This window comes from Castor canadensis, chromosome 8 (assembly GCF_047511655.1).
Source record: "Castor canadensis chromosome 8, mCasCan1.hap1v2, whole genome shotgun sequence".
In the NCBI taxonomy this organism is placed as follows: domain Eukaryota; kingdom Metazoa; phylum Chordata; class Mammalia; order Rodentia; family Castoridae; genus Castor; species Castor canadensis.
The window spans coordinates 60,161,910-60,181,604 of NC_133393.1; the positions used below are offsets into that span (position 1 = coordinate 60,161,910).

The 19,695-nt window shown below is 39.6% G+C and overlaps 1 protein-coding gene across 11 annotated transcripts in view; it reads right to left on the reverse strand.

Moving 5' to 3' along the window:
* The window catches only part of Ppfibp1 (PPFIA binding protein 1), a 145,263-nt gene that overhangs the window by 10,513 nt on the left and 115,055 nt on the right, over positions 1–19,695 (reverse strand). For 7 of the 11 annotated variants that reach the window (XM_074083042.1, XM_074083048.1, XM_020184268.2 and 4 more), the window contains 10 exons: positions 18,784–18,862; positions 14,731–14,885; positions 10,241–10,356; positions 9,359–9,415; positions 6,999–7,059; positions 6,633–6,662; positions 4,683–4,854; positions 4,200–4,232; positions 1,340–1,490; positions 835–963 (listed from right to left, as the gene is read on the reverse strand). In XM_074083042.1, coding sequence (XP_073939143.1) covers positions 835–963; positions 1,340–1,490; positions 4,200–4,232; positions 4,683–4,854; positions 6,633–6,662; positions 6,999–7,059; positions 9,359–9,415; positions 10,241–10,356; positions 14,731–14,885; positions 18,784–18,862 — 983 coding nt within the window. The remainder of the gene's footprint in view (positions 1–834; positions 964–1,339; positions 1,491–4,199; positions 4,233–4,682; positions 4,855–6,632; positions 6,663–6,998; positions 7,060–9,358; positions 9,416–10,240; positions 10,357–14,730; positions 14,886–18,783; positions 18,863–19,695) is intronic. The other 4 variants (XM_074083047.1, XM_074083049.1, XM_074083050.1 and 1 more) reach the window with 1 other exon arrangement.

Below are 19,695 nucleotides of genomic sequence, written 5' to 3' on the forward strand. Positions count from 1 at the left end.
GTCTTTAAGAGCTTTCAAGGGCTGCATTAATCTCTAATGCTTAGTGAATGGTCATCACTTGCCCCAGATACTTAACATGTAGTAACTAAGTTTTTTTTTTTTTTTTTTTTCTGTGAGACTGGGGTTTGAACTTAGGGTTTCTACTACTTGAGCCACACTCTAGTCCATTTTGCACTGGTTGTTTTGGAGACAGGGTCTTGAGCACTCTTTGCCTGAGCTGGTCTTGAACCATGATTCTCCCAATGTCAGCTCCCAAGTAGCTAGGATTATAGGTGTGAGCCACCGATGCCTGGCTGACTCATCTAATCTTTAGAATTATCTTTTGGGGTAGGTACTAATTATGATGCTGAAGATGATAAGGTTGAGATATAGAGCATGGAAGTGATCGCTTAAGGTTACGTGGCTGGCTAAAAACCAAATCTAAGCAATCTGATTCTAGAACATTGTGGGGTTTTTCTTTTTTTAATTGTATGTTTTGTTTTGTTTTTCAGTGCTGGAGATTGAACCTATATCCCCAGTGCCTCAAACCTACGCCTAACCCCACTAAGCTAAGGTACCATTCCAAGGCAATGCTTTAGAGTGCTACTGAAGGAATCATTCTAGTAGAGATGTCACTGACACCTCACATAGCTCACACAGCCTTCATCTTCTGCACAGCAACTATCAACCACTGACAAACCACAATGCTGTAAAGATGACAGATCCCTCCTCTGGGCACAGCAGGAAGCCATGGCTTGATGAGTTAACCCAAAGACAGTCCCAATACTGCAGGTGTTCACAAGGCCTTGACGCTTGCTTGGAGATGCTGACGTCCATTCACTTGGCTGTTCTTACCTGTTGGACTGTCCCAAATCTCGAGACCAACCCAGTCGGGGCCCTGCAGTTGCCCTTGTCCCTCCTCTTTTGAATTCGGGTTCAGACATGTCATCTGGGTTGAATGTAGTTGACTGACTTCTCCTAAGTCTGAAGAACACACAACATAGATGACTGTGAATTAGACCTAAGCAAGCCCTAGACTTTACAGTTAATCAGAACATGCTTTTTTGTTTTTTCTTTTCAGTGGTTCTGGGGTTTGAAGTCAGGGCCTCATGTTTGCTAGACAGTGCTCTATGACTTGAGCCACACTGCCAGCCCTAGAGCATGTTTTAACAAAGACAACTGAATTTAAACATTAACTAGGGTCCAAAGAGTTATGAATCCCAAATCACAATCTTTCTTCCAAAAGAGAAACATGAAAGACTTCTAATTTGGTAACTATTTTCAGCCATTTTTCTTTGTACCCCAGCATTGAGCAATGTGTGAGACAAGAACCATCCCACATGTTCCCTGTTCCACTTACTTTCCGAAGAGTCTCATGATACCTCTGGATTTCTTTCTGGAATCTGGAGATGGTGGAGACATCTGGAATGGACTGGTGTCCTGTGAGTCTTTTGCCCGAGAAGATGTACCAGCCAAATCTAAGTGCTCCGCTGTCTCCTTTTCTGTTTCAGCTATTCCAAGAACAGAATAAAGACATGATGAATTTTAAACTATGGAACGAACATGATTAGCTATTAGACTTCTTGGTTATAGCAACTGTTAAGAATTCTTCTTCTGCTGGTCTATAAATCAGTGAATTACAGAGATTACCCTGTAAATATGAAAAATGAAATGTGAATGTGTGTTCTTTAGAGTTTTTTCTTGTGTATGAAATTAACTTAAAATCTCTTTGAGATTAAGTAGGACAGGAATGTCATATTCCTTCCTTTTTTTGTTTCTTTTTAGGCAATATTGGGGATTGAACTTAGGGCCTGACACAAGCTAACCAAGTGCTCTGCTCTTGAACTACATTCTCAGCACCTGACATATGCTTTCCTTGAGTTTATTCTCAATCTTGATGGTACCAATCTTGATGGTCACTTGGTACCACTGACTACCTCCTTCTTCCTTTAAAATTACCATCACATTTCGCTTCTGTTACAACATCCTCTTAGATGTCATCTGATAGTTTCTTCTTTGTGTTGCATCCTATTTTCTTCTTTCATTTCACTCCAGTACTGCAGTTTGAACTCTGGTCCTCGTGCTTGCTAGGCAGGTGCTTTGTCACCTCTTTTGGATCTCTTGACAAGCTCACCCACTACAAGCTCAGCACAAATGATGGCTTTACTAATTCAGAAGCAGGTGGATTAAAATTTCTGGGCCTGATTTCTCTCCCAGTTTCACTTTTGTTGTTGTTGGTACTGGAGTTTGAACTCTGGGCCTCGTGCTTGCTAGGCAGGCACTCTGCCACTTGAGCCATTCCTCCAGTCCCTCTTTCCCAGCTCCAGTTTCTAAACATCTGTACATGTTCCCAATGAATGTGCCAGGAACATCTCTGTCTCACCTAGTGCATCCAATTTCCCTGAGGGTCTTCTCCTGTCTCAGTTTTTATTTGGCATTTAATTAATATTCTCCTGTTGCTCCAATCCAAACTCTAGCTCATTTTAATTCCTTCTTCTCCTTTGGCATTTATATCCAATCAATTACCAAGTATTAGCAATTTTGTATTTCAGAAATTTATCAGACAAGTGCAGTGGCTCACATCTGTAATCCTACCGCCTCAGGATCAGAGTTTAAGGACATGCAAGGCAAAAAGTTAGAAAGACCCTATCTCAACCAATAAAAAGCTGGGGATGGTGGCACATACTTATCATCTCAGCTAGTGGGGAAGCATAAATAGGATGATCACAGTCCAGGCTGGTCCAGGCATAAAAGCAAGACTCTATTCAAAAAATAACTAAGGCAAAAGGGCTACTGCTGTGTCTCAAGTGGTAGAGTGTCTAGGAAGTACAAAGCCTTGAGCGCAAACTCCAGTACTGACTCCTCTAAAATAATTTATCCCAATCAAGAAAGTCTTCGGCACTGAGAAAAAATGAACTAGATATGTAGATGTCTTTCTTCTGATATAAAATTAGTGCTTATTGACTTTACCTTAAAAGAGTAATATCCCATGCTGGCAGAGGGCTCAAATTTCAAGTGGCAGAGCGCCTGTCTAGCAAGTGTGAGGCCCTGAGTTCAAACCCCAGTACTGCCAAAAAAAAAAAAAAAAGGAATATCCCCAGTTGGCACTGCCAGATCTCCAAGTCTGAATTCCTTTAGCTGTCCCTAGTGGACAATCACACACTAGCAAACACAAGGGCTCCTATGTTTCTCAATGTGAAACTTTTATGCTTTATAAAGGAAAGTAAAAGTTGTTCAAAAATCACAGAGTCAATGTTTCAGCAAGATACACAGTTGCAAAAGTTGACTTTTCTACAAGCAGGCCGTGATTACAGGTTATAGTAAGCAGCACTTGCCTCTAAGCATGGACTACAATTCTTCTAGAAAGACGGAAGACTATTTGGAAATAGCTGTCTAGATGAATCAGCTTATTCTATGCATCCAGTGCTCAATCTATACAAAAGGCCACAAAGAAAGTAATGTCACTTAGCTAGTCCATATGAATAGATATGTGGATATCTATGTAAGGTGACAGCACCTAGTGGGAAAACCTAAGGGGGTTTGGGTACCTCTAAAAACATTGCCTTGCTCACCTTCATTTTAAAAGCATTGTATCTTTTTTCTCTTGAGGACTTTTTCCTTTTCCTCCCTACTGCTCATTGTCCCACAAAGAGGAAAACCACTTTGGGGCCAACTCCTTAGATAACACACAAAGTTACCTCTGACATCACTAAATATTATCTTCCTCTCAAAGCAATAAAATGTCAGAAGAATGTTCTCCTAAGATAAGTAAGTGTAAACTATCGTATTCAGTTTCTCCTACAATCCTCTCTACTTGGCTCAAACATTTTTTTGGGGAGGGTGGGGAAAATGAGCACATGGAGAAGAGACTGCAAGGACAAGGGAGTTACTGTGTGATGTTATGTATCAAGGGCTGGGATGTATGATGCATGCACATTCCTGCCCCACACTTCACGGACTGCTGGGCACTTGAAGGGCTTCTCAGGGGTGCTCACAGGGTGTCAATAGCATTGCTTAAAACAGCATGTGGGTTTGGAAGCAAAGGCTCTAAGGAGTATGGCGTCTGCTTTAGCAGAAGATGGAAGGAACACTCTGCAGTAGAGAACTATGTCTTCTGATTGCTGCCAGCTTGCTTTCTAGAGATCAGAGAGGCCAAGAGCGGGAATTAGATGGGTTTGGAGCACAGCACTGGTGAAGGCTAGCATGCAAGGGTACAATACCTAAGGAAGGTGCACTGGCACTTCGTTTACGATCTTCAGATATCCCAACAACGCACACAATCACACGCAGCCCAATGGAGAGAACACAGGGGGGTGACAAAATGAAACACAGATGAGACTCCTCCTCAGGAAATACACAGTGGAGGACTGGCATGCACTGTGCTTCTGAGGTTACACACAGACTCCACCAGGGTTGTCCACACGGGGTTACCTTATCCCATCAGAATAGATGGAAACTGTCTACAATGAAACTGCAAAGATTCATGGTTTTAGGTTTTTCATGGTCTATGCCACAGAAGAAGGTCAGGGCGAGGTCAGTACATCTTTTCACTGCTAAGTTAAGCCCACTGAAGTATCTTTTGCTAACTTCCCCCAAGTCATTCACCTTCACTGATGAGAAGGAAGTATATAGGTGGATGCGTAAGAGAAGGGAAGGGATCGGACTCCAGCTGATTACAGCACAGGTATTTTGGCCACACATACCCAGGTTTGGTGCACTTGCTGTCCTCTTGCTACTTTTGATTTTAAAAAAGCCCCGACCAAAGGACGATCTGGCTTTTCGAGTGCCAAAGGGGTTGTCATCCACAGAAGCATGGTGTCCTGGGACTTTGGGAGGGAGGCTTCCAAACGTGTGACTTTCTACTGGAGCTTTTTCCTGAGAGAGGTGACAATGATGAAAGAGCATTAGCGTGTGTAATCATCAAGGCAGGTCAGGCTCCACATGAAACATTACAGCATGTTACAGAGACGACTTTATTTAAGAGAATAACTGATTCCTAATATCGAATGGCATATTAGAGGTTTAAAAAAACTTTCTAAATGCTACCTCCTCGGCAGGAGCAGAGGGCTGGGTGTGGTAGTACAGGCCTATAATCCCCACTACTTGGGAGGAGGGTACAGGAGGATCACATTTGGAGCCATCCCAGGGAAAGTTAGCTGAGACCCTGTCTGAAAAACAAACTAAGCAAAAGGGCTGACAGCGCAGCTCATGTGGTAGAGTGCTTGCCTAGCAAGTGTGAGGCCCTGAGTTCAATCCCCAGTACTGCAAAAAAACAAACAAAAAACCCCAGCAGCAGCAAGACAAAATGTCCATCATTAATCTATATTCAATGAATTTAGGGCTTTAACTATTTAAGATAAATATAGAAATTCAAGTTTTATTTTAATTTTGTTTGCCTCATTCCTCAAAAAACATGGATATTACATAACTTGAATAGCAAATTTCTTATTTTTCTAGCTATGATACAGAGTTATGATACAGTTCACAGTCTATGTTACAAGGACATCAATAGAAGCCAGACATAATTCTCCTATAAAGCAGGCATTAATTAACCCACTTTTACACTAGCGATATAAGGACATCCTACTCTAGTTATTCTAAACATTGTTCTCAAAGAATAATGAGAGTAGAATCAGCAACTATTTATTTTGAACTTTTTGATGACTTCAATTGGTAACTGTGGTGATATATTGATATGTTTGAATATTACCCAGAGATTCTTCTGCTTGCATGTTCTTATTTCCCTAACATTGCCTGCTTTCTATTTCTTTCTTTTGAAGAAGTGGAGAAAAGGGCCAGGGCACACAGGCCTTTAAGGTGGAGACTTTGCTCACATTATCTACTGCTCACAACAGAGTGCTGTTATTATCTGTGTCTCAACACTGATGCCAAATCCTTTCACCATTCACTGCACTGACAAACAGGACCTTAGTGACAGCTGTCTCCATGATTGCTTTGCCAGTTCTATCTGCAATGATCAGACGCTAAGAGCTGACGGTCAAGAGCCTGGAAGTAGCCTGTCTATACAACTGGAACCTTTCCAAGGGTCATGGTCGAAAACCACAGGAAAGAATACCTGGAGCAGCGGCTGATATCTTTACAAATACTACAATGCTGGCTTCAAATGGACGATGACTGTTTAAAATGAACCACTGGCCATCTAAAAGGGGTTTCTGTGAAGCCTGAGAAGTTCATACGGTCACTGGGATCATCAAGTAGCATGACCATGAGTTCAGTTTTCTCATGACTGATAGAGGTGGCATTCACATAACAAAAAATTAACTATTTTAAAGTTAATTTAGTTAATTTAGTGGAATTTAGTAACTACTGATGCCGTGCAATCACCACCTTATCTAGTTCCAAAACATTTCCATCATTCTAAAGCCAGCCCCCTCACAATTGTGCCATTTCTCCCTATTTCCCTCCTCTCACCACTGGCTTCCACCAACCTGCAATCTGTCTCTATGGATTTATCTATTCTGGATATTCACAGATGTGGAAGCATAGAGAATGTGGCTGACCTTTGTGTAGAGATGATTTCAGTTAGCATGTTTTGGGAATTCTGAGAATTTTAGTTTATAAAAACATTTAAGCAATTTACATGCAATAATAGTGAAAAACGTTTTGTACTTTAATTTGGTTAGAAAAATTACCTCTGAAGTCTTCTGAATAGATTCCTTTTCCTGTTCAAAACAATGATATTTAAGGCGTTAAAGCAATCTTTTATATATTGAGAATTTGTTCTGTATACTTCCATAAATTAGAAAAAGATCACATCACTTCTAAGCTACAGAATTCTTAGTTTCATTTACTTTCTACAATGTTTTTTAAAGTCTCAATTTTTTGTTTCAATTCTTTATATTTATACATAGTAATTACTGCTAACTGTACCATGCTAGTTAATAATTTCCCATTAGAGAACCACAAGCTCTTCTTAAGACTTTTATTTGCAAAATAGGAAAAGGTGAAGATATCTAAATATTTTGTTCCTAAGGTAAGAAGCAAAATACAGAACCCACCCCATCTGATATCTCTTTCTTCAGGTTGCCCAGGCTGCTGGATTTTTGCAGACTTGAAGTTCTAAAAATAGCAACAATAATAATTAGAATGAAAAATAAGTGGCTCTGATGTTTGCATTTCTAAGTAGATAAAGAAACTAAAATTGTGTGTGGGTTGAGTCCTGGTAATAAAAGAAAATCTGGAATCAGGCAGTCACTTATGTGCTTAACTAAATTATCACATTTAGTTCTTTTAAAAGCAGGGGTGGTTAACTGTCTTGCCAATAACTCTAAACGTCTGACACATGTTAGAATGGCTGGAAAAACACTAGGGACTATCCTTGTGATATTGATATTTGAAAATTAATCAGCATTTTCCATGGATTAGTTTTTTTTTTTCTTTTTCTGTTTGTCTTTTGTTTCTTTAACTGGACATAGTTCCCTTCTTCTATATTTCTTTCTTTCTTTTTTGGGGGGCGGGGAACAGAACAAGGGTTTGAAATCAAGGCTTCAGGCTTGCTAGGCAGGCACTCTACCACCTGAGCCACTCCACCAGCCCTAATATATCTTTTTTTTTTTTTTTGACAGTACTGTGGTTTGAACTCAGGGCCTCATGCTTGCTAGGTAGGTGCTCTTACTGCTTGAGCCACTCCACCAGCCCTTGCATGGATGAGTGATGCGTCTTTGCATTTATACACTTACACTACTAAAACACTCATGCACTGCTAAATCTAATCCTTCTAATTAAAATACAGACAGTTTCACTTATCCATTCACAAAGAAATAGCTTTCTGAGTCTGGCAAAGAAATTAATTTTATAGTTCTAGTCAAAGCACAACAGGCTATAAATACCCAGGGTCATTCTCTTTTGCATAATTAGCATTTGGTTATGCACAGCTGGAGGTGATCTTACTCAAAAACCAAAGGCAGGAATATGGGAGCTGTTTAAAGAAAGAGGGCTGGGGGTGCACTTCAGTGTGAGAGTGTATGCTTACTAAGCAAGTGACTGCCCTGTGTTTAATCCTGGGAGGGGGAGAGGGAGAGGGACAGGGACAGGGACAGACAGAAGAAGAGGATAAGAATAAATGAATGAATGAATGTATCTGCCCTAAAAAATAGAATAATATAAATAAACACAAACTTTTAAAAGCATTTCTCCTTTATTTACATATTTGTAAGTTACTAGAAGTGTTGATTACAAAATAAAGTAGTCTTTGAGCACCACTCTCAAAATAGACTTCCCTGATATTTTTTAGACTTTCCTAATTTAATCCAGACTTCAACTTGGATAAACATTCATGTTAGTCAGTTTCTTAAATTGAAAGTGCAAAAACCCATTTCAGCTTTTCCAGCCATCATATAATTCTCTGGGAATCTTTTCTGCAAGATTCAAAACCACAAATCACTATAAACATGAATTATAGGGGTGGGAGTGTAGCTCAGTGGTACAGTACTTGCCTAGCATGCTAAAGAACTGGGTGCAATCCTTATCACTGAAAACAATCAATGAATAATAATAAAATGCCAGGCATAGTGGCACATCCCTATAAGGAGGCTAAGGCAAGAGGATCACAAGTTCAAGGTCAGCCTCAGCTATATAGCAAGACCTTGCCTCAAAAAAGAAAAGTACTGAATTTCAAATGAAAACCAATGAAGGTTAAAGATCTGTAAAAACTTGGCATGAATCTAGCACCAGTGGCACATGCCTATATTCCTAGCTACCAGGAGGCAGCGATCAGGAGGACTGAGGTTCCAGGCAAATAGTTTGCAAGACCCTATTTCAAACACACACAACACACACAAAAACAAAGTCTGGTGAAGTGGCTCAAGTGGTAGAACAGCTGCCTAGCAAGTGTGAAGTCTTAAGTTCAAACCCCAATACCACCAAAAACAAAACAAAACAAAACAGGCATAACATAAACACAAATGAGTATTTCTTGTTCTTTTTTTTTTTTTTTTTGGTTGGGCTGGGGTTTGAACTCAGAGCTTCACACTTGCAAAGCAGGCACTCTACTGCTTGAGCCACATCTTCAGTCCATTTCACTCCAGTTACTTTAGAGACAGAGTTTCAGCAAACTATTTTCTTGGACTGGCCTTGAACCAAGATCCTCCTAAACTCAGCCTCCCAAGTAGTTGGGATTGCAGGGGAGAGCCAGTTGTGCCCAGCTTAAATTAGTCTTTCTTCTTTCCTTCTCCCTCCTTCCCTTCCTTTTCTTTTATGAACAGGGATCACAGCCCTCCACCTCCAGCCAATCATTACAGCCCCATTAGCTTATCCATGAATTTATCACCTCAATTGCTGTTAGTATTGATTAGCATTAGTGTTACAGACCATCTTTCTTAAGCCTCAGTTATAAAACATTCAATAGTACACAACTTACGGAAGATTATCACACAACTGGGTTTCAACCGCAGCACCAAGGATTATTCTTCCATCACTAAAATGTAAGAGAATGTATGAGTAGCATGCGCAAAAGACTATACAGATGCTCCTTGACTTACAAGGGTAGTAAGCCCCCATAAGCCCCCGTAAGTTCAAAATGCCTTTCATATACCTAACCTCAGCTAAACTGTCCAATCTTAATCCACATTAGCCTGCAGCTGGGCAAAATCATCTGCCACAAAGGCTGCTTTATAATGAATTGTTGGATACTTCATGCAATTTATTGAATGCTGCCGTAAAAGTGAAAAAGCAGCTCTGTTGTAAGTTGAATCATCACTAACTTGAACCATCACAGTTAGGACTGTTTGTATATATTCTAAGTGAACAGAATTGTCAAAAACAACAAAAATGTACAAAGGAAGTTATTTCTAATTTGTAAATATTCTACTTTATTTTGACCTAAATGTAAGTTTAGGCAATTAACTTGAAATATGCTGAAAAAAATTTCTATTTGCCTACAGAGAAATTATTTTGTCTTTTTCTTCTGTTTCTTTCATATTCATCCTTCAGATGGCTTTGTGGTACAGGACTCTTACTATCCTGCTGAAGACCCATTGATGGTCACCCATGCAGCAGGAAGAAAATCCAAATTCCTTAAAACCCCTTTCTAACCACATTACCTCACTTCACCAGCCCCACCTCCTACTACTTCCTGCTTCACACCTTTTATTTCAGTGATTACAACTGACTAAAGGACCCCTGGCACATTCCTGCTTCCTTCTTATTCCCTGGGTAAGTACAATGTGCCCTTAGTTTTGGTTGGTCTATTTTTGGTTGATCTGTTTTTTTACACTGCAATGTTAGTTCATAAATGACATACTTCTCTTCAAATGAAGTCTCTGATTTAGGAGGCAACTTTGATTTTTCAGAAGTTTCTGCCCCTACAGATGCTGGCAATAATGAAGGCATCGAAACTTGCAAGATGCTGGTGTGGAACTGTAATAATGTTAAAAGAAATATCAATCAAACAATCAAAACACAAGCCACAGAGTAACAAAACATAAATAACATGATTAAGCGGTCTATCAGTAAAATCACATGTACCTGTGTTTAGAACTCTATTCTTACATTTACAAAATGGTTTCAGAAAATACGCATCTACATAAGACAAGTATTCATCAGAGAAAACATTACAGAGAAAGGTAATGTTTGAATTACTCAGGATTTGGTTCTGAATAAGAAACTGAATAGTAAGCAAAGTAATAGTAAATACTGGCAACTTTAAGAGCCCATGGAACCCTGGCTCTGACACATGTGCCTAAATGACCTAGTTCCTTAGCCAAGAGTTAGTCATCTCTCTAAATGAGAAAGAACAATGCCCACCTCACAGGGTTGCAACGATTTAACTATTTGCACTTTAGTTTCTTGTTTAATTGATCAAGTTAGTTAATTATTTTTTGAAGGAACAAGTTGACTCTGTGCAATTAACAGAACTGATGGAAAATGTAATTAAAACCAATTAGAATGTACTTTGTGGCTACAGCTTAAAGCACTCTCAATGATAATACTATGCAACAAATAAAATGCATAACCCTTTTCTCAGATGCTTTGTGTGTCCTCAGGCTGGACTCTGAGAAAGAATTGTAATACTCAGGTTTTCATAATTTATGACAAGCAATTAAACTGTAGTCAGTATCAAGAACTAATAAATGAATCACTTAAAAATATCTAGTGAGAAAATAACCAAACTATACTTTAGTGAATTCCTATAAGCAAACCAATCAGTGAGCTCATTTATTATTCTTATTATTTTTGGTGATGCTGTGGATTGTGCCCTACCATTAAGTTACATCCCTGACCCAGCTCCTCTTTTTTTTTTTTTTTTTTTGCAGTAGCCCATGCTGGCCTTGAACTTGCTGTGTAGCCAGCCAGGCTAGTTTGAACTCAAGATCCTCCTGCCTTCACTTATTCAGTGCTGGGATTACAGGCATATGCCACCACATCTGGCTCAGCTCCTCACTTCTAAGTGAGGCAGGTAAGGACCCACACTAGTGAACAGACTTCTACATCCAACCAGTCAGCAACAGTCTCAACTTAGCAACCACACACCTATAGCTGATGTCAATTCACTCCCGCCTCTGAGCTCCATGCATCCCGACATACAATCAGTTTGAGGATTGTGTGTGACTAGCAAAGCTCTCTTGGTTAAGTAAGCAATGAATTTAGCGATGTGATTTTTGTTTCTGTGAAAGTTTACAAAATGTCAGGTCATATTATAATAAACTAGGGTATCATTTCATTATCACCTTTTTTTCACTTTGACTCTACAATTAATCTTGGACAGCTTTTTTAGCTCCCATCCCTGTTTCCTGAGGTCCCTATATCTCCTTGGATTCTTAATCACAGGGAAAACATAACTATAACAGACTCATCCATTTTCTTGATTTCTTTCACAAACTTTAAGGCTTCAGTTCTAAACTCAAATCTCTGTCCTGGTTTTTCTTTTAAAATCTGGCTCAGTTCTCATAAAACCATTTTTGTTCAGTTTGGAACAATAATTTATGACAAACTAAACTATCATGAAGCTGGAATTCACATTGAGAAGACTCTTTTAAGGATATGCGATTACACCCTCCATGGAACAGCAATCCCGCTCTCTAAATGCAACACACTCATTGGCTGTCAAATGGTATTCTTCCTTTCAATATAAATATATATTTAACAGCTGAGTGTGGTGGTACACACCTGTAAGGAAGATCATGAGTTTGAGGCCAGCGTGGTTATGTTAGTGGTAGATACCCTCTCTCAAAAACAACAACAAAAAAAAATAGGCAAAGTTAGTGAGACCCTATCTCAAAAACAAAAAAACTACAAACACAAGGGCTGTGGGTTTGGCTCAGATGGTGGAGTACTTGCCTCATATGCTCAAGGTCTGAATTCAATCCCCAATATCACAAAAAACTATTTTTTTTTTAAAGTAGGAGATTTTCCCCTTGTTTTCTTCTTACAACCTATAGCAAAGGATGTACGGAGAGATGACCAAGGGTATTGTTAGACATGAGGAGGTTAAGATTGCTCAGTTCAATAAAGCTGTTTCCATTCCTGGTCTCTCTAGATTGCAAAGTACACTATAATGAAAGCAAAGATTGAACACAGGTAACCTCAGGAAAATATGGACACAGATGAAGCCAAGGACGTGGCTGCAAAAGCCTTTGTTGAGGCCATAGGAAGACTGAAGAGGTAATGAGCCTGTCTTTCCGTGAAGTGTTTAAAAAGACAAAAGTGGCTATCCCATAGCAGCCTTGGGAACCCCAGGCAGAGGAACACTTATTGTGAAGATGTGTGTTAATGTGCTTTTATCTGATAGTACATTATAAAGGGATTCATATGAAATTCCAAATGCTCAAAGCACTACACCAAACCAGACTCATGAGGACAGAGAAAACAAATGAAAAGATGGCACCGGCCCTAGGTGGTATTTTATAGCCCTGAGGTGAGCAAGTACTCGAAGGGAAAAGGAAAATTACTTTCAGGGAAGAACAAAAAGCCCAGAAGCCTGGGCTCTAACACAGGAACTTGCACCACGGCTTGGCTGGATTTTGGAATGGCTGTGGACTAGGGACACTATGTGCCTTCAGTTTTCCCTCTTTTTAAATGAGAATGCCTACAGCAGTTGCATTACGTCTAGCCTGCCACTGCTGCGCTGGGTGTGGGGGCACTGATACTCCACCTTTAAGTTCCCGGCTCTTTACACTGACTGGAATGATACTCAATAAGCTTTGTCCAAGCTGGCAGAGTGGCTCAAATGGTAGAGCGCCTGCCTGCCTAGCAATCATGAGGCCCTGAGTTCAAACCCTATTGCCACCAAAAAAAGAAAAGCCAAAGAAGCTGTGCCCAAAAAGCTGTACCTGAGGAACTGTCCTTGTATCTTGATCTGAACTGGATGACCAGCACCCAGGAGGCTGATGCCTCAGCAGAAATGGCATTTGGAAGTCTGTGGGCAACTGTATTTTAAATGGGAGAGGGATGTAAACTGTTATAGCTAGAAGGTGAAATGGCAGACTATGTTTTCCAAGTATGGTTGCACCAATGTATCTCATTCCACGTTTTCTTCTTACAAGGTGATGTCACTTGTCCACAAAGATGTAGGGATAGTTCATTTCAACTAACCTTTTTCAAAAGCCTCATATTCTGAGGTACTAGGGGTTAGAACTTCAACAGGGGAATTTTGAGGGGACACATTTCAGTCTATCATGTTATGTTACGTATTTTTGTGAAACTACCTTCAAATAGTCACTCCCCCCTTATTTTCAGTTTCATTTTATATTGTCTCAGTTACTTGAGGTCAATGATGACCTCTGGAAAATTCCAGAATAAACAATTCTTAAGTTTAAAGAAAAAAGGAGGTAGGCTCTGCTTTCCCACTCCTTGCATATGACCACAGCAGAAGAGATACTGTGACTTCTGAAATGAGTCATAAGAGATGAAGCAAATTTGCCTAGTTTTCTTGGGATTCTCATTCATTGAGATGCTCACTGCACTGCTGTGAGGAAGTCAAGCAGTCAATGGAGTTCCAGCCAGGACCACGAACAGGCAGCATCAACCACCAGACACACAAGCAAGCAGCCTTCAGATGCCTCAAGCCCCAGACTTTGCCAATCAAATCAATGTGTGTGGGGCTCAGATGAGAAGTTCCTGTTGAGCTCTGCCCAAACATGCAGATTCGTCAGCAAGGTAATGTCATTCAAGCTTCAAAGTTTTGGTCAGAGAATCATAGATATCAAATGTAATGAGTTAAATGTTTATTCTCTTCCAGTTGCCTTTTCCAAGTCTAACTAAGCCATAGAGAAATTTTATTCAATCATCTTTTAGAGTCACCATCAGAAGTAACTAAAATAACTTTACTTACATAATCTCAATTTATCTCAACCTACTTATTCTTTAATAAGTAGACTATAATAGCATATTTAAAAGGGAATCTATCTCCAAGAGATTTATGGTTTTGCTAAAAAAAAAAAAATTGTTTTTCTTGCGACAGGGTTTTGCTCTATTTCCTATTCTGTCCTCAAACTCTGGGCTAAAGGATCCGCCTGCCTCAGACTGCAGAATAGCTGGGACTATATGCACATACCATCCTGTGTGGCTTGTCTTTCCTGAGTTTTATAAGCAGTTTTGTTATTCTACAAAACATTTACTAAAGAAAGGAAAAAAGCACACATTAAAAAAAGAAGAAAAAGGACAGACTTCTGGAACAAACCAATTCAGTAATTTCACTGGGAAAAGGACCCATGTTTACATGTAACCAACAGTGTTTTAACTTTCAATGACAGTCTCTTCAACAAGAAGAAAGTACTGAAACTCCATAAATACCTCTTTTATAGCACTTGTGTTGAACAGGTCATGACTGGGAGATCCCATGGCTGGACTTGATGATGTGCTTTTCTCTAGATCACTGAAGCCCTGAGCATCCAACAAGGTGGAGATGGAACTGGAGTTGAGCAGATCTTCATATTCCCCATCTTTGCCTAGAAAGACAAAACAGAAAGTAGCCAACGGCAGCTTCTCAGAATTCACATTTCACTTTTGGAGGAAGATGAGAATCCTAATTATATTGAGCATAAAGTTTCTTTATTTTTTATAGTGCTAGGGATCAAACTCAGGGCCTCATGCATGTCAAACATGCAATCTACCACTAAGCCACAACCCTACACCTGTCCAAACATAAACATTTTCCTGATTCTCAAAAATCAGAGTCAACTTTACCTTGTAGCACCTGAAAAACTGCAACATGGGACTCAAGAAACCATCTTAAACTGTAAGCACCTGAGCCAGGTACTAGTGGCTCATGCATGTAATTCTACCTACTCGGAAGGCAGAGATCAGGAGGATCACAGTTCAAGGTCAGTCTGGGCAAACAGTTCACTAGACCCTATGTTGAAAATACCTAACAAAAAAATGGGCTGGTTGAGTGGTTCAAAAGGCAGAGTACCTGCCTACTAAGTGTGAAGCCCTGAGTTCAAACCCCAGTACCACACACACAAAAACCAAACCAACCAAACAAGAACACCTGAGTACCTGCGGCCCAGGATCAGACTGCACTAAGCACAAGCAGTGGTGTTAACAGGTGAAGTCACATTTGATATGATCATTGATGTGCGAGATTGAAAGAAAACTATAAGTTAATTTATTCCAACAATTCTCCTGTAATTTAGTTTAAAAATTTTAGGGCTTTAAAAATACTAGTGTAGGAAAAAACTAAGCTAAGGAGTACCTGGTATAACAAACTAATGCTGAATAGCAATAAAGTCACTACTCAAACAGCTTATTTTTCAGCATTGCTGTGCTGAAAATACACAGAAAATTAGGAAAAGAAAAAAAAAATAGATGACATTTGACCCCTCAAAAGAATTCTGTTATGCTCTCTTAAAGCAGATCTAACAGAAGAAAGGAACCACATATCCAGCAAGCCAGTAACTTGGAGAATTTTTTACATCAGTGTAAATGAAAAGGATTGACTGCTGAACAGCGTAACGTCAGACAGTTATTTTTAAAAACAGAAAGAATGATGCTTAAAACTCTAATCTCTACATACTGATGAATGGCAGATCATACACTTGTTTAAAGATCTTTTTTTTTTTTTAAGTCAGTGTCTTGCTACAATGTAGGCCAGGCTGTCCTCCTGCCCCAGTCTCCCTAGTGCTGGGATTTTAGGTATCTGCCACCATGCCCGGACGGACCGTAACTTCTTTAGTAGAAGGTTTTACTAGAATTTTATCCTAATTTTACTAGAACTTAGGTATTATTGGAGTTGTGTGAAGAGTTAAGTATCCTTCCTAAGATTCTCATTTATTTTTATAACTGTTCATTAGAATAGGACATAATTTTTAATGGCTTATGAAAAGCTACCCTGCATCTGGTTTAAAACTAGATACAGGTCATGGGCGTAGCTCAGTGGTACAGCACTCATCTAGCATATGGGAGGGCCTGGGAACCCCATGCAAGTTGGCCATGACAGTGCACAGCTGTAATCTTGGCTAATCGGGAGGCAGAGATCAAGAGAACCATGGTTCAAGACAGGATAAACCAAGACACTATCTCAAAAATAACTGGAGCAAAAAGGGCTGGGGGCGTAGCTCAAGTGGTAGAATGCCTACCAAGCAAGTGGGAGGCCTTGAGTTCAAACCCCGTTAAGGCCAAATAAACAAACAAACAAAAACCAACAATGATAAAAACTATACACACACATACACACACACCCTAATATTTTGTTTATTTTGTTTGAAACAGAGCCTTACCATGTAGCCCAGGCTGACCTCCAACTTGTGATCTTCCTGCCTCAGCCTCCTGAGCACTGGGATTATAGGCATGTGCCACCATGCCCAGCAAAAAAAACTACTCTTTAAATCTACATGTTCATATGTACTGAAAAAAGGACTTGAAAGAAATGCAGAAGAGTGACCATGCTGGTGGAATTATGAGTAATTTTTTACCCCTCATCTCTATTTCCCAAATGCTTTATAATACAGTTCTTGGGTTTTTTGGGCTGGCAGAGTGGCTCAAGTGATAGAGCACCTGCCTAGCAAGCATGAGGCCCTGAGTTCAAACCCCAGTACTGCCCAAAAAACCCCACAAAAAACAACCCCAGCCAAAAAAAAAATACTATGTAGTTCTTAGGCTTTAAACATAAGGATTGCAGTGTTGAAATTCTATAAAATCAAACACTATTTTGAATGTTATCATAAGTAAAAATCACTTGCAAATTTGTAGTGTTCCTTGAAACAGAAATTCCTTTGAAAGCGTGGAAAATGCTAAGCAATGAGAATTACCTCAGTCGACACTGATACTTGGGGGTTCATTTGTTTATTTAGATATTTATAAGATATTCATATGTCAGGCCCTGTGTACAAGAAGTAGGAAGATCCATTTTCCCCCAAAATATCTTAGCTGGGTATGGTGGTACATGCCTATAATCCAGCCACTGGGGAGGATGACACAAAACAATCATGAGCTGTAGGCTAACCTGGGCTCGTGAGAACCTGACTCAAAAACAAACACAAACAAATCCTGGTCCACAGCAGGATTCGTTTTTCTTTGTGAACTCAACAAAATAAAATGTCAGGGGCTGGGGTGAGACTCAGTGGTATAGTGCTTTCCTAGCCCATGCCAGGCCCTGGGTTTGGATCCAGCACTGTTAAAAAAATAAAATAAAATTTCAAAATTTGAGGGTTTCATCATTACTTTTCAAAAGACATGTTTTTTCCAGTACTTCCCTTTGAGTAAATAACTCTACCCATGCACTGCTAGCAATCAAGAGCACTTTCAAAATTCCTAACATTTTTATTTTAAATTGCCCTTGAAGTTTTTCCCAGCTTTGGGATAGCCAATTGGCCCATCTGCAGCTAAACTAGTAATAAATGGAACAAAATGCATAGCTACCTGTACTTAATGTCTTTCAGGACTTTTTGAACTTCACATGTTCAGAGCTGAACTCACCTCCCTTAATCACGTCAGTATTTCTTCTCTAGGCTCTCTCATCTTAATAAATGGAACTTGTGCCATTGCTTTAGCCAAAAATATGAGGCTTTCTTATTTTTTTTACTTCCTTCTTCTTCACTCTCCTCATCTAAGTCATCAGACCATGTTGATTCTAACATTGTAACACATTCCCAATCAGACCCAGTTCCACCAGATCTTTTCACCAGAATACTGCAAGTCTTTTGATTGTTTTTCCCTGCTCCCAATGCAGTCCTCCTCCATGGTCCATTTGTTACAAAGATCATACTCAGACTTTTAAAAACCCTTCAGTGAATCCCTCTGCACTTGAACAAGAGCTGAACACTTCACTTTGTCTGACTGAGCTGCTGGTCATCTCATCACATCTCACTCCCCACTGTGCATACCTTCCAGTCCCACTGGTCTTTCTTTTTTTATTTATTAGCATATAATAGTTGTGGGAGGATGTACAGTGTGACATTTACATATACGCTTACCATACATCTTAAGATTCACCCCCGCCATCATTCTCCCTCCTCCCCCTTTTTAAAATAATTTCAACAAGTTTCATTGTTCTATTTTTATACACGTTCACAAAGTACATCCACTATGTTTGCTCACTGGTCTTCTTTCACTTCCTTTTCCTCCTATGCTCTTTATACATGTTCATTCGTTCTCCCTCTCTCCCTCTCTAATCAGCTTCTTAGAGATGTTCTCCCTCACCAACCAATCTATAGTGTACTCACTCCTCAGCCTGTATACTTTCTGGCAGAGAACAGTTACCTAATAATATTGTTCAATAAATGAATGAATGAGACACCTAGTGTGCGATAATGGGTATGATACATGAAAGAAACTGAGGCCAAATATGTAAGTCCACAGCCACTCAGAACCAACTAATGAAGGGAAGTCTTTAGAGCTGAGGTCTACCTGTTTTGCCCTGGGGCACTGCATCTTGCATTTTCTTGCACCTGTTCAGGCATTGTCGGAGATCTTCTATTTTCTGATCCTATAAATAAAAAAATCATCATCTTTAATACTATGATTTTAAAACAGAAAGAGTAAGTAGACATGAATTACTTACATTACTCAAAGAATACTTCTATACTTTTGTAAAGCTGGTAATATCTATGCTTCCTATACACATCAGAGATATGGAAAAAGTACCTCTGAGTTTAGAGATTCTATCCTTCAGCTGCCATCTTTAAAAAACAAAAACAAAACAAGGTAGTAAGATATGAAACAAAAAAGCAGGAAAAAATCAGCTTTAATTACTCGCCTAATTTGTAAGTCAAATCTTGAAAGAAGACCCTATTTCTACCATCTTTATTAGCTATCATCAATCACTAGCTAGCTCTTCCCTTCTTAAAACACCACCGAAGTTGCTTTGATTAGTAACCAGTGACTTCCTCTCCATTTAAAATGAGTTATTTTTCACCTTTTTCTAATTTACCTTCTATAAGGAACTTCATTGACCCCACTCTTAACTCCTCCCTTTACTTCTCTGTCTACTCTTTCTTCTACTTATTTCTCAACCCCTCAACTAGATAAGATATTCTAATTCTTTTTTTGGGGGCAGGAGAGGGGTGATGGTGGTGCTGAGAATCAAACCCAGGACTTCATGAATGCTAAATAAACACCCTGTCACTGCATGACATTTAGCCCTAGACAGTCTACTTCTATAGCTCACATTATTTTCCATCCTGGTTGATAAAAAGTTATAGCTTCAATTTTGTCCTTACCCCTATTTTCCTTTCCCATGCCCTCAATGTGGCACAGTATAAAAATGGTCTCCCTGGGTTAGAAGCATGGCTCAAGTGGCAGAGTGCCTGCCTAACAAGC